Consider the following 13,326-nt stretch of genomic DNA (forward strand, 5'->3'; position numbering starts at 1 on the left):
TTTCCCTAGTAGAAATTCAGACACAGATGATGGAACAGGAATATATTTTGAAAAATACATTCTTAAAGATGAAATTCCAAGTAAGGCCATAGGGCCTCAAAAGGATCAGATATCAGACTATGAATCCTTTAGCGGAGGAATTTCAGTTCAGAGTTCAGAAGCCAAACACAAGCAGGGATCTGGTGATGTTCAATGTGTCAGAACTGAGGTTCCGCCAGAAAAGGGTGTTGTGGAGAGAGAGAAAGTCCAAGTTGACAGTGACATTCAAGCAACAATTTGTAAACCAACGCATGCCATTCCTTTTGGAAGCAAAGTAATCCTTTCAGGTGCAAGAAGTGATATGACTGAACAAAGAGAAGAAGAAAATTTACCTGTAGAAACAACTGAGGAGTTGCCAGAGCAATCAAGTCATCAAGTGATGTATAGTCAACTAGTAGATTATCAGGGAGCTGCATATCAAGAAGCTAGTAATAAGCAGGAAGAACAGCACAAAATGACAGCAATTCCTGAAATGGAAAAATATGTCCCATATGTGCGGGCTCCTGTTGAAGACAGTGAAGATGATCAGTATGCCCAAGAAAATCTTTCACGTGTCCCTGCCATTCTGCAAACAGAGAAGCCAGACTTGCAAAGAGAGGAGCAGCACCCTGGTGTTTACGAAGATCTCGCTGAGTCAATGGACTATGATGTGATTACTCAAGAAGAACTTTTGCAAGATGAGGTATCATCTCAATTCACACACGAGGAGCTATTATTTGAGGACAGGGACTCTTTTGAGCATGTTGGTGATAGTTATGAATTTGTTAATGAGCCAGAGCAAAGGACACCTGTTGAGCTTGAAGATTCAGGCTTTGTGGTGATGTATCCTGAAAAATCATCAACAAACATTCCTCAAGTTGAGAGCCCACAAAGAGAACTGAAGAAAGCGCAAGCAGACACATATTGTTACCACTGCAAATGCCCAATATCTGCTATTGACAAGCTTTTTGGAGAACATAAAGACCATGAAGTCACAACACTAGATGATGCTGCAACCAAGATGAAGGTAAGAATGAATCTGGGTGAAGGAAGGAGCTACTGAAGCTAATTTCTCTAGATCTTCTGTGTTGTCAGGAGAGAGGGTTTAGATAGCAGTCCAGAGGCTAAATTGCAGTATCTATAAAATAAGAACTATTCCTAAACACCGGTTAGAGATCTTGAAGGGAGACTATCGTATTTAATGTATTCTCTAGAGTTCTAGGCTTGTGAAGCTGGTATTTTTATTTGTTCATAGGTTTGAATGACCTTGTTTATATGCAGCTGTTAACAGGCTTTCCATCTTTTAGCCCATTCACCTTTGTAAGTTTGTTCTAGTTTGTATGTGTAGGGGAAGAAATGGGAAGAGTGTTGTTTCTGTGAAAAAAACTTTTAGTAACAGCAGCTCATTTCACCTGACAAGGTACAGAAACCTCCATATGTGGGGACCAGTATCTTCGTAAAGTGTTCCCTGTCCCAGTTACATGTGTTGGTTGCTCAGAGATGTTAGAGGAGTTGCGCAGTTTACAGTACGCAGTTTTGTTGAAACCCCATACTCATTTTCTGTTCAGTTCACGTTCATCTGTGCCAATAGTGGTTTAGCTGTAGTGCAGGTAGGAGTTTAGCAAGTCCTGCTTCTTCCCACTGCCTCTAAGCTGTACCATACTAAAAGATAGATAAAAATGCCCTCTGTTTCAGTAGCCTAGTCCTTTGTTATTAGTACTAGTGGAAATGCTTTCCTTTCTGTGGAAGCTATTCTTCATGAAATCGTGGTCCTGCTTGTGAAAACAGCATGCATGTGATGTCTCACTTTTCCCACATCAGATTTGTCCATGTACAAGTACACAGATATTCTTTTCTTGGTTACCAGCTATTTAATCTCACCCCAGTATCTGAAAGGTGAGGTGTCCTTCCTGGTGCATATTCGGCTGACGGTAATACAGATTTTGTGTAATTTCATTAAAATTCCAGTAAATTCCAGTTGATGGTATTTACGTTATCTTTATGTTAACTCATATGCAAGAAAGAGAAATCAGAAGTAGGAGGCGTCAGCGTGGCAGTTTCAAATATCAACACTTCCAAACTGTCTTCATTGTGTGCGGAAGTATGGCAGCAGAGTTACTTTTTATACGTGGCCATTCATGCTCTACTTAAAAGTGAGAATTAGCTACCAGTAAGTCAGAAATAAAGTCACAGACCCCAACCATCCCTTGAATGTACCTGCACTGCAGCAAGTCAAGTTAAGCCACAAATAAATGTTCCATGATATCACTCCCTGGCTGTGGAGCATGGACACGAAGCCAATATTAAATTTGGCCACAGCACAGGCTTGGCTTCACATGATTTCTAGCACTCAGGGCTCAGGTTACTCTGAGACAGCATTTGTATGTTTCTTGTTACTTCTGTATAATTACTGAGAAAACATTAAGCTGGCAAAATGCTTGTCGCCTGAATTTTAACTGTAGGAACATATCTTTTCAGTAAATGAAATGAGCTATGGATGGCATCTGTCAGATTTTATAGGTTATCTTGGCAAACAGAAGTTTGCCTCTGAATCTTGGTGATTGGCCCTAAATATTTATAAAGTGAGCCTTCAAATGTACAGTCCGATGTGACGTTTATAATTAATGGAAAGTCATATGCTAGTTTTCAACAGATGTAGCTGTAGAAGTTTGCCATAATAGGAAGCTGTTACCAAAGGATGTTAACCTTCCTTTTAGATTTATGCCAGCTACTTAAAACTAAGTATTTTTATAAATTATAAATTGCACCTGAGCAGATGGCCAGCTTGCTTTCACGAAAGGTCAAGAACTAAGAAAAAGTTCTGAGTCATCTCTGATGCCTGTTGTCCTTGGACTGCTTTTGTTTCCACATCTAATTCAACCAGTGGTTTTGATTAATTCTGGTTTATAAGGAAATATCTTTAAAATTCTGATTAAAAAAATCAAAACATGACACTGCATAATCTATTAGCCTCGTAATTACCTGCATTATGTTCCTTTTTATGGACTTGTTCCTGCGATCTCTTGAGGACCCTCATGAGGCTCTCAGTACCCTCAGTCTCTGTCAAAGCTGCCCTGGAATTTGTAACATTCAACAACTTGTACAGACACTCAGCACCTTGTTGAACTGAGCTCACTTTTTCTTGTTTGGAAACAGTTTTTGTGACTGTTCGGTTGCTATTTCTGTGCTTGTCTTTGTAGCCAGGGAGATATTTGAACTTAATTTAGCAATTGTTCCAATGGTGGCTCATGGCAAAGCAAAAATATTCACCTAAAATAAGATGTATGTAAAAACTTTATAAAATAACACTCCTATGTTACTGAAACATTTTAAATTTCAGGATCACTTAGATGAATTGCTAGTAACGCTGGAAGAAAAGTCAATGAAGTTTGAAGATTTTGTGACTGATATTGAATCGCTGTTTAACTCTGTTGAGGTAAGTCCAGTGGTTTGTGGCACTAGTTTTCTTTCCATCTACAAAACTACTTCTAAGATATGCTTGCCTTGTATTGTAGCATCATTGCTTCCACTGAAATGGGCTGTTTATTGAGTTCTCAAACTGACCTCTCCCTCTGGAAGGTGTTAACTTTAGGGGAATAAAAAGATTGGGATTTTGCACATTATTGCAAAGTGCAATACGTTACTGTCAAGCACTGGAGGAAAAGGTCCCTTTAATTTTGTTTATGCTTATAAAAAGCTCACACTGTTTCCTTCTTTATTTAGAGTCCTGTGTGCTGCATCTAAATGAGTTGCCCAACGTCTTAACTTCTTAATGCCCAAGTTCTTAAGCCTTGAGGACTGTATTAATTTCAGTTGAAAGTATGTTTTTTTAGTTATTTTGTAGTCAGACTTCCTATCTCAATGCTTAAATATAGGTATTCAATTTTAAACACTAACAGTAAAACAAAAAACCTCTGCCATTGTTTTTAATGTATTTCTCTAGTGTTATTTCTCCCACATGAGCTTGCTTACAGAAATAAAGTTCTCTTACTCTCAGGATGCCAGAAGGAGTCTAGTGGATGGCTCATATATGGGTAATTGAGAGTTTCTGTGTATTCATTAAATGTTGTAATTTTATCCTGCAAAACAATTTACATCTGTTTTTACTTTGCAGGAAAACTGTAAGAAAAGTGCAGAGTTATTGGAAAAGCAGAATGAAGAGATGCTTAAGAAAGTGGTAGCACAATATGATGAGAAATCAGAGAACTTTGAGGAAGTGAAGAAGATGAAAATGGAGTACCTGTATGAGCAGATGGTTCACTTCCAGCAAACTGTAGATTCAGCAAAGGAAACTTTGGAGGCAACAGTAAAAGAAATGGAAGAACTTGATGGATTTGTTTTCCTAAATGTAAGTGAAAATGGCTTTCATACTAGCTTTTATGATACTAGTTAGGAAAGCACTTATACAGTGCTCAGCATAGGCTGAGAATGAGTTATTTACCTTCCTTTTTTTTAAGACAGCTAAATCCTGCAAGCTCAGATATTCTACTCTGAAACTGCTGTATCATTTGCTTTTGTCATGCGAATGCTCAGAGAGAATTGCAAAGACGTTGCATAGGATGAAGACATGCCTTATGCCATTAAAATGGTTCTGTTTTGGTTTGTGAAGAGAAGACTAAGAGACACTTTGATAATTTATCTAGAATTAATTATCCACTGAGGAGTAAGAAATGTTATAGTAAAAACTATGAAAAACTATAGTAAAAATCTACAAAAACAAAGGTGAAGCAAGAAAGTGTAACAGAAAACTAAACTGGAATCAGAGTTGTTGAGTAGTGGGGGTTTTGTTGTTTTGGCTTTTTTTAAATGAGCAGACACAGAAAGTAGTTACACACTCAAATCACTGAGTTACAGTAGTTACACACTCAAATTACTGAAGCTGTGTTAAGTGTTTACTGCTGGAAAGCAGTAAGCAGCTGTGTGGTGCTTAGTTGCCAGATGGGGTTAAACCACAGCAATGGGCTAGGTTTAAGAAAGTGCCTGTGAGGTGCATGTCTGTAATGGTCTTTTCTGGATGTAAAAATCATCCCTTGTGAATCTGCATGATAGTTACCTAGCTCATACAGTCATCTGTCATAAGCTGGTATCAAAGGGTCTTGCAGAGGTTAATTAATGGCCCGCATCCTCCAAGATTGTTCCTGTGCTGTAAGACTTGTCTCTAAGTGAGCTGTGACACTTTCTCCTTTACAGAAGTGTACCAGCAGTCTTGAAGGGGGTGGGATTTCTGGGACCATTATCTTGTACTGTTATGGAATTAGCAGCATGTAGTCTGGAAGTTGCAGAGAAAGTATCCTGGGATGCAAGAAATGAAAAGTTCAAATTACTGTCTAAAGACAGATAAATCATGAAAAATAAACCAGCTTTCCAAATACAAGACCCCAAGCTGTTATGGAAATGATGGAGAAATATTTGGTTTTCTCCCCTGCTCCAAGCTATGCAATGTCTTAGTATCCTGAAACTAAGCAAATGCCATGGGAGATTGCCTATTTTGGTATGGATGAGAGATATATCTTATTTTCCTGAACTTCATGAGGTGCTGGATCAGTGCTTAGGCTAAAAGATAACTTTGTAATCTGAAATTATTTTGTGGAGTGGGAAATTTATTAGATTCCCTGCCCCTTTCTGTTAGTGATAGAGGACAGGAACTTTTCTGTACACGACTTGGGAAATGTTAGCTGAAGATTCATGGACCAGGGGAGAAACTCTTACTCCATGAATACAAATCTCATGCAGGTTCTTGTAACGAGAAGTTACGAAGGAGATTTCAGCCAAAATTTGAATTTAAGTGTTCTTAATGTGCAAGTGATTTCTTTCTGTAAAAGCCCTGGTTTAAGAAAGTATTTGACTGTGCTCTGGTCTTCAAACCTGGATATTGAATACTGACCGCTCAGGAATTTAAAACCAGGTTTGGACTTTAATAGCCTGCTGAGCCAGAGCTTTGAAGTGGAATATCCTTAAGGAACCAAACTCTCTGCTGGTGTGAATGAGCAGCATCCCAGACAACGTCAAGTCAATAAAACTGTGTGTATTTTATGTCTGTGGAGAGTAGCAAGGCTGTTAGATGAGTGGCTCTTCAACATTTTCAGGGTTTTGGAAACTGTTAATACATTTCTTTTTTTGCCTCCTTTAGTCATCTAAAGAATTGAATAAAAGGTATATGAATTATGGGTTAAGTGCTGTGTAGTGAGTACTAGGCCTAGCATGCTGGATGCTTCAATTAGTATTTGCAGTCTTTGAAAACACGCTGCTAATATTCATAGCTACTTTTATAAGCCTTTCAAATAATGAATTTAAGAGGTTTTATACTTTGCTGTAACTGGCTGTTTTGAAGTGTTTTGCACGTGTTCTGTAATACATCAATTAAACAAGTAGCATCTTAAAATGTCAGCTCAATTTTAAATCTCTACACAGACATTTTTAAACAGATGTTCCTTGTAGTTATTGTTATATACACATATATTAAAAAAAAAAAACCAAACATTTTGACCATGCTTCCATCTCTTAGAAGTCACTGGTACATTCTTTTTTCACTAGTCTGGTTCAGTATTACGTGGTCTCTGAAAGGTTATGATGTAAAGTGTCACTCACATGGATGGGGTTGTTGGGCTGTATTTCTGAACACAATTCTAGACCAAAAAAAAAGAGATTTAAGTAGCTTTCAGAAGCTCACCGGCAGACTATGGGCTGTTGTTTTCCCATGACTATTCATTGGCACCGCCTGATTCAGGATGTGTCAGAGGGCTGTTGCCTCGTCACAGCTGCATCCTGACCCACCTGCACATATCGGGAAATACACACAATCACCAACAGTTCTCTGCCATGTGTGATTTCCTCAATGGAGTCATTTTGGTGACATGCATCCTTTATGAGAGAAGTATTCAATTACAAGCCCATATTCCCCCAATAGATTTGCCAAGAGGAACTACAAATATTCAGACAGGCTGACTGCAGGCTTCTCCTATGCAAACTCCAAAACCTACTTTGCCCACACCACCACCACGGACTTTGCCCAAAGGGCCTGGGTGTTGTGTAGTGCATCTCGGACATATCCTTGTCTCAGCCGTCACAGCAATAGGCGTGTTGACAGATGTGATGGGCTGGAGTATAAACAGTGACACAAGGGTGCCAGTTCTCAGCCAAATTCCAAACCCAAGAGAGTGGTCTGAAGAGAATGTCCCAAACACCCCTTCATGGTTCCCATTAATCTGCAGAATAAGGGCTATACACTTGGACTCCCCCCTTATAAGACAAAAACGTGAGAGTCCACCCACCTATCTGCATGTAGTTTATTGCATAAGAATAGAGCATAATGTGACGAAATGATTTTCCAAGGCTTTCTGCATACTTGGTCTTTATTTGTTAACTTACACACTAAACTTAAAGTTTATTCTCATTTGTGCATGGGTTTGGCTATTACTTTGATAATACCTGACTTGCTAAAAACGGTTAAGAACAAGTCTATATAACAATGCATGCTTTTCTAAAGAAAGAATATTTTATATTTATTGTGCTTTGTTAAGATTATGATAATTAACTACTTTGTTGACTGAAAAAAAGAAGGGGAGAAAGGTAAAACTCAGTTGCCTTGGAAAAAAAAAATCTTTCATTTCCTTGAAGCTGCTTCTGCCCTAGAGTTAAAAATATGTTGGGTTTTTTCCTATCATGAACTCAGCAAATACGAGCTAATTAAGTGGAATCCATCTTCCTTCTCATGTGTTTTTTTTTTTTTGCTTGCCACAAGCAGCTGCTTTACATTGCGTCTCTGGAGTCAGCTGCTGTAGTTTAGTGCTAAGGTTTGTAACCTTTAAAGGCACTGTGTTATTAAGCCTGAACCCCTGTGCTCCTGGGAGTCTTGCTATGAACTTCAAATCCTCACGTTCTCGTGGGTCAAGTGTATACAGACAGTCTGTGCTCTCTCTGCACCCCTGGTACGAAATCACAGTATGCTCCAAATGTTCAAAATGAGGGAAACAGCTTCTGCTTGCTTGGTGTCCACCAGTTCCTGGGAAATATTTAGAGAAGCATACATTGCATGGTCTTTTCTTCTGGCCTTTGGAAACTATGTGACGCCACAAGGGATTTTTACAGCTACGTATTTTCTTCCAAATAGGTTACTTTCTGCGATGGATACTACTCTCTCTTTAGAAAAGGTGCCCAGTGCTTTTTCACTGTTTGAGCACTATGCGGACAGCCCGGGACAAAGCAACCAGCACTCCTTAAAACATGTGGCTGGTAAGCATCTCTGAATACTGTTTTTGCAAAAGCTAACATTTTGGCAATGCTCTGGAAATTTTATGAAGCTAAAAACAGAATCTATCTGAGAAGTATAAATTTGCAAACCATGTAATTAGCAATCAGAGTTGAATGTAAAATGAAGTCTAATTGTGCACAAGTGTTTGGCTTATAGTAGGACACTAAGATGAGCAACAGAGGGAAAAGTGCTAAAGTGGGGGATTCTTGCATCATTTAAGATATCAGGACCTCAGACTAGCAGGTCTTTTATCAGTAGATCTCCCAGGGCTAAAGAAGTTGCTGTTCCCTTGCAGGCAGGAACAGAAGAGGCAATCAAAAGGTCTCCAGAGCTCTCTTCCTCCAGTGGGGACAGCCCCAGCATTGCTGACAGGGGGAGGAGAGCAGGGGCTGGCTGACGGCCAAGGTCCCTGGGCTTGTGCCAAGTGACCAGAGGCATCTGAAACCCCCACGGGATGTGAAGGGAAAGCAGTTAGCTGGAGCTGGGAACAGGCTCTGCTTCAGTGGGCAGCAGTGAAAATTGCACATGGTAACGGGGTTTATTCATGTCTGTCTGGTATTTCATATCTTGTAAATAGCCTGCCTGTGTGGGCTTTCTGCTCTGCCTGTACCCATACCTATAGAAATTACCTGGATCTGGACAGCCACCAATGAAGAGTTTGTCAGCACCAATTTGTTGATTCATTTTCCTCATAACGGGGTCTCACTCCAGTACTTCTTTCTCGAGAGAAGGTTTGTTTTGGGAGCTTGAATCTCACTGTCATTCTTTGTGACCTCCCATTCACCGTCAAACGCACCACCGCTATTGTAGTCACCCTCTGGCTTTTCACTGGAACGCAAACATTGATTTCCCTAAGGTGCTTTGTTTCCTGGCTGGATTTTCAGGTGCCTAATGAGACAGTGGAGAAGTGCCATCCTGCTCAGAGGCTCTGGTGTCTGATAAGAGCTGAGTGCACGCAGCAGCGTCACTGTGGGGAGATCGTCTCTCTCCTCCACACAACTACTATTAGACCAATAGGAGCTGAGCATCTCTGGGACCTTAACATCCTTATCAGATGTGTATGAATTTGCCTGTGGCTTTCAAAGCTTCTCAGGTGAGGTTGGACAGGCACTTGTGCATGCAGCATTACCTCAGCCTCATTTCTTCAGGAAGTCAGATTAAAAGATCTTTTCTGTAACCCACCCTCAGCCAGAGTTAATTTAGTGATGCAAACATGCTATGTGTCTTCCTGAACTCCCTCTTGCAGTCCCATGCGTGAAATCATTCTTTCCTCCTGGGCTGCTACCTACTGAAAAGGTCATCCAGGAGGACAGACGCGTTTTGTCATGCTGTATTTCTTTTCCCACAAGTCACTCAGACATGTTTTCCCCCAGACTGCTGAGATCTGCTTTTGGGATTGATTTGCATTAGCTACTGTGCACAATTGCTGAAAACCAAATGGCTCCAGACCAGTTTGCTTTGACAAACAGGAAATGGATGACTCTCAACTACCAAGCAACCTTCAAAACTCTTCACCCTTTATCCTTTCTTCTCTTCCTCTTTCTAAAATACCCAGTTTTCATTCTTCACTTCCACTACCAGGTATTTCAATTGCTATTGCAATTTTTACTTTGGTGAACAGTAGACAAAATATATATTTTTCTTTTTTCCCCCAAGATTACACTCTTCCTGAATGAAAATAGAGGTAAATGCTTATATGAAACTTTATTTGGAATTGAATGCCTTGAGTACATCATTTATCACATACTGGAGGCAAATGTCAGACACTGTCAGATTTTTTTTTGACTGAAGCCATTTGATGAAATACATGTGAACTTGCCATGTTTCTCCAATCCACATATTTTTCCTTCAGAAAATATAGCCTTTTACTGAACATTTTTATAGAAAACTTTATTTTCACTGCTTCAGAAACGTATTTCCTTCAAAATACCCTCCATTTACAAATTTTCCATGTCCACAATGAAAAGCCCTTTTCTATCAGATACTTCCTCCTTTTACATAAGCCACTCCATTAACAAATGTGTAAGCATGAAAAACTTGCGCTATGACATTGAACGTACTGGAACTCAGGCTGTGTCACAAGAAGAGTGAATAAAACTTAAAAACTGAAAAATTATTCTTTCCAAAGCCTGCAGTGACTCCTGTCCTTTTACACCAGAAGGCGAGGACCTTTGCTGATTGTAACAGTCTTCCATTAAAGTCACAGAGGAGTGTAATTGGGCTGCTTCTTCAAGTCCACAAAGCCAAGGAAATGTTATTTCTCGTTACATTGGAAAGGGATGAATATCCAGAAAATATTTGGGATTATTATTTTTTCTCCTGGGGGCAGTGGAGATCAGATAGCATAAAGGAAAATCTTCCTTACACCACAGCACTTCAATGAAAACTGATGAGAAAATATAACACTTTTCTGTTGAAAAATATGATTTAGTCAAACTTGTGGTACAAATATCTAATTTCTTTGACTAAAATTCATTTAATATCAGCATTTCAATAACACATAAATGTTCTGTTTATGAAGAGAATAGTTGAACTTCTTTCTTTGAAATTACTTCCTTTCAAAAGTTTGGTTCATATTATGTATCAGGAAATTAGAAATCAAATGCTTCTCAATGTTAACAAACTGAATTTTGATCTATAGCTTTTTTTTTTTTTCCAGAACTTTCATTCATTAAGCTAGATTCTGTTCCAATTTGGCATAATAATAAATCTTGCAGTTGTGGGGTTTCTGTGATCATAAATAGCAGTTTCTAGGCAACTTCACAGGAAAGAAAAAGCTGGTTTCCCCACTGGGTCCACTGAAAGGAAGTCTATTCCTAAAGATGGTCAATTTTTAAATTGACCAACTCTAGATGCAGTCAAAAGACAAAATGCAGATTGTTTTCAGCAATGAGAAGGGTAATTTTTTTTTCAATGGGAAGCAGATGTAATCCTACAGTACTGGTAGCTCTCTGTATAAATCATAAGGAAACAGCCAGCATCTGCATTTGCCTTGTTCATACCACAGGGGATCATCATCATTACTGTAAAGATAACTCAAAAAAAGGCAAAAGCTTTCTGCTCCGATTCTAAGAGAATTCATGCAATATGGAAATTTACTGGGTTGAAGAAATAGAACGATGTATTTTCGTTCCCTGCAATCACTTTAACAATGAACATCTTTTGGGGCTTTTTGCTTCTTTCTTTCCCCTCCCTCTCTTTTAAGCCATAATCGTAGGGGGAAACAATATCTCATCAGGGATGTATCTGTGCCAATTGGGAGGCAAAGTTTGTATGAGATTTGGGGAACCTTAGAGGTCTTCGAAGCACTTCTTGTGAAGCATGCTCCTGGTTGTCCCATGAGGTTCAGGTGCTTTGGCATTGCCTGGGTTCACCTGCGCACCAACAATCCCCTGCCCACCGGGTCTCTGGGAAAATGCCTATGCCAGGTAGGAGCACCTGTAGTGCACCTGCAGTTGGAGTCCACCTCTGGGCAGGGGTGGACCCAAGGCTGCAGGGAGCCTCCTGCTCCCCAGTCTGTTAGTGCAGGAGCTCTCTCAGCCTTCCTCTACCTAAAGCACATCCCTGCTGCTGGAAATCTCAGTGGATTTGACACACTGCACGAATCCTTTCCTGGTGTGGCAGGTCCTTTCCCCTGCCCACCTTTCTGGGATCAGCTACATCTGTCTGTGTCTGGAGGAAACTTTCTTATTCTGCAAGCTCCCTCTCCCCATGACTGAGCTATCCCATGCTGTTTGCGATGAACAAGTGCTTTCAGTCTCTGCTTTCATGAGCATCCTCCTCACAGGGTGTCCTCTCCCCTGGTGCCTGTGCTGCAAGACAAGGTCAGGTAATGGAGAAGGCAGTCACCCAAATGAGCCTGTTAGGCTCCAGGGTCTTCTGGCCTTTCTGAAGAGATGGCCTGAAGTTACCAGGAGTCTCTTGGGGTTTCATCAGCACATGTGCCTCAAAGTGGAGCACAGAGCTGGAGAGCTCTCCCTGTGACTGAAGGGAGCTCCCTGGGACTGGGGAAAGGAGAGAGATTAATGGAGTACTATGAGAGCTCTGCATCTCCAGGATTGCCACAGCCCTGGCAGCCTCACTGCTGGAGGCTGGAAACAAGCAGCTGTGCCATGACCCATCTGCGTGACCATCCTGCTCCATAGGGAAGGGACCCAACAGCTGGGCAGGGTGCGGGCACACACTTTGCACTGGGTTCAGGTGGTCCCAATACTAGGATTGGATTTTATTTTGTCCAGACTGTGAGGGAAATGGACAGAAAGGCTGACAGAGCTGGACTTGTTTAGCCTGAAGAAGAGAAGACTGAGAGGGGATCTTATACATACTTACAAATATCTTAAGGGTGGATGTCATGAAGATGGAGCCAGACTCTTCTCAGTGGTGCCCAGCGACAGAACAAGGGCCAATCGGCACAAACTGAAGCATAAGAGGTTTCAGTTAAATATGAGGAAGAACTTCTTCACCTTGAGGGTGCCAGAGCACTGGAACAGGCTGCTCAGGGGGGTTGTGGAGTCTCCTTCTCTGGAGATATTCAAAACCCGCCTGGACGATGTCCTGTGCAACCTGCTCTGGGTGAACCTGCTTTAGCAGGAGGGCTGGACTGGATGATCTCCGGAGGTCCCTTCCAACCCTTGCCATTCTGTGGTTCTGTGATTCTGTGATTCCAATGCCAAGAAATTAACTTTTCTGATCCTAGTTTAGGAGGACCTACTTCTCTACAACTGCACTGGTATTATCCACATTTCATGTACTTACAGTACTTGTTCTGTGGAAATAAGCAACCTGAGTTAAAATAAGCAACCAGGTGGCCTCCCAAACCTGTAGGTAATTTGACTGAAAATACAGAAGTGTGAATAACAACAGGATACTTTCCTCTCAGTCCCACAGACACCAACTGTTGTACCTCAGGAACCAAATTCGGCTACCAGCACCTCCATTGCTGTTTACTGGGCTGTGAACGATGGGGACACCATTGACTGCTTCCAGGTGTACTGTATGGAGGAGCCGCAAGCCAGCAAAGATGCAGGCGGTGCGTACGGTCTTGCTTCTCAACGGCA

The 13,326-nt window shown here is 40.8% G+C and overlaps 1 protein-coding gene across 1 annotated transcript in view; it reads left to right on the forward strand.

Moving 5' to 3' along the window:
- Positions 1–13,326, forward strand: part of CMYA5 (cardiomyopathy associated 5) — a 49,896-nt gene that overhangs the window by 20,462 nt on the left and 16,108 nt on the right. Inside the window, 6 exon segments of the mRNA XM_035892828.1 lie at positions 1–1,045; positions 3,359–3,454; positions 4,133–4,366; positions 6,149–6,171; positions 8,129–8,250; positions 13,149–13,298. The exon segment at positions 1–1,045 is cut by the window's left edge and continues 23 nt beyond it. Of these exon segments, the coding sequence (XP_035748721.1) occupies positions 1–1,045; positions 3,359–3,454; positions 4,133–4,366; positions 6,149–6,171; positions 8,129–8,250; positions 13,149–13,298 (1,670 nt within the window).

This window comes from Egretta garzetta, unplaced genomic scaffold (assembly GCF_000687185.1).
Source record: "Egretta garzetta isolate BGI_Z169 unplaced genomic scaffold, ASM68718v1 scaffold424, whole genome shotgun sequence".
In the NCBI taxonomy this organism is placed as follows: Eukaryota; Metazoa; Chordata; class Aves; order Pelecaniformes; family Ardeidae; genus Egretta; species Egretta garzetta.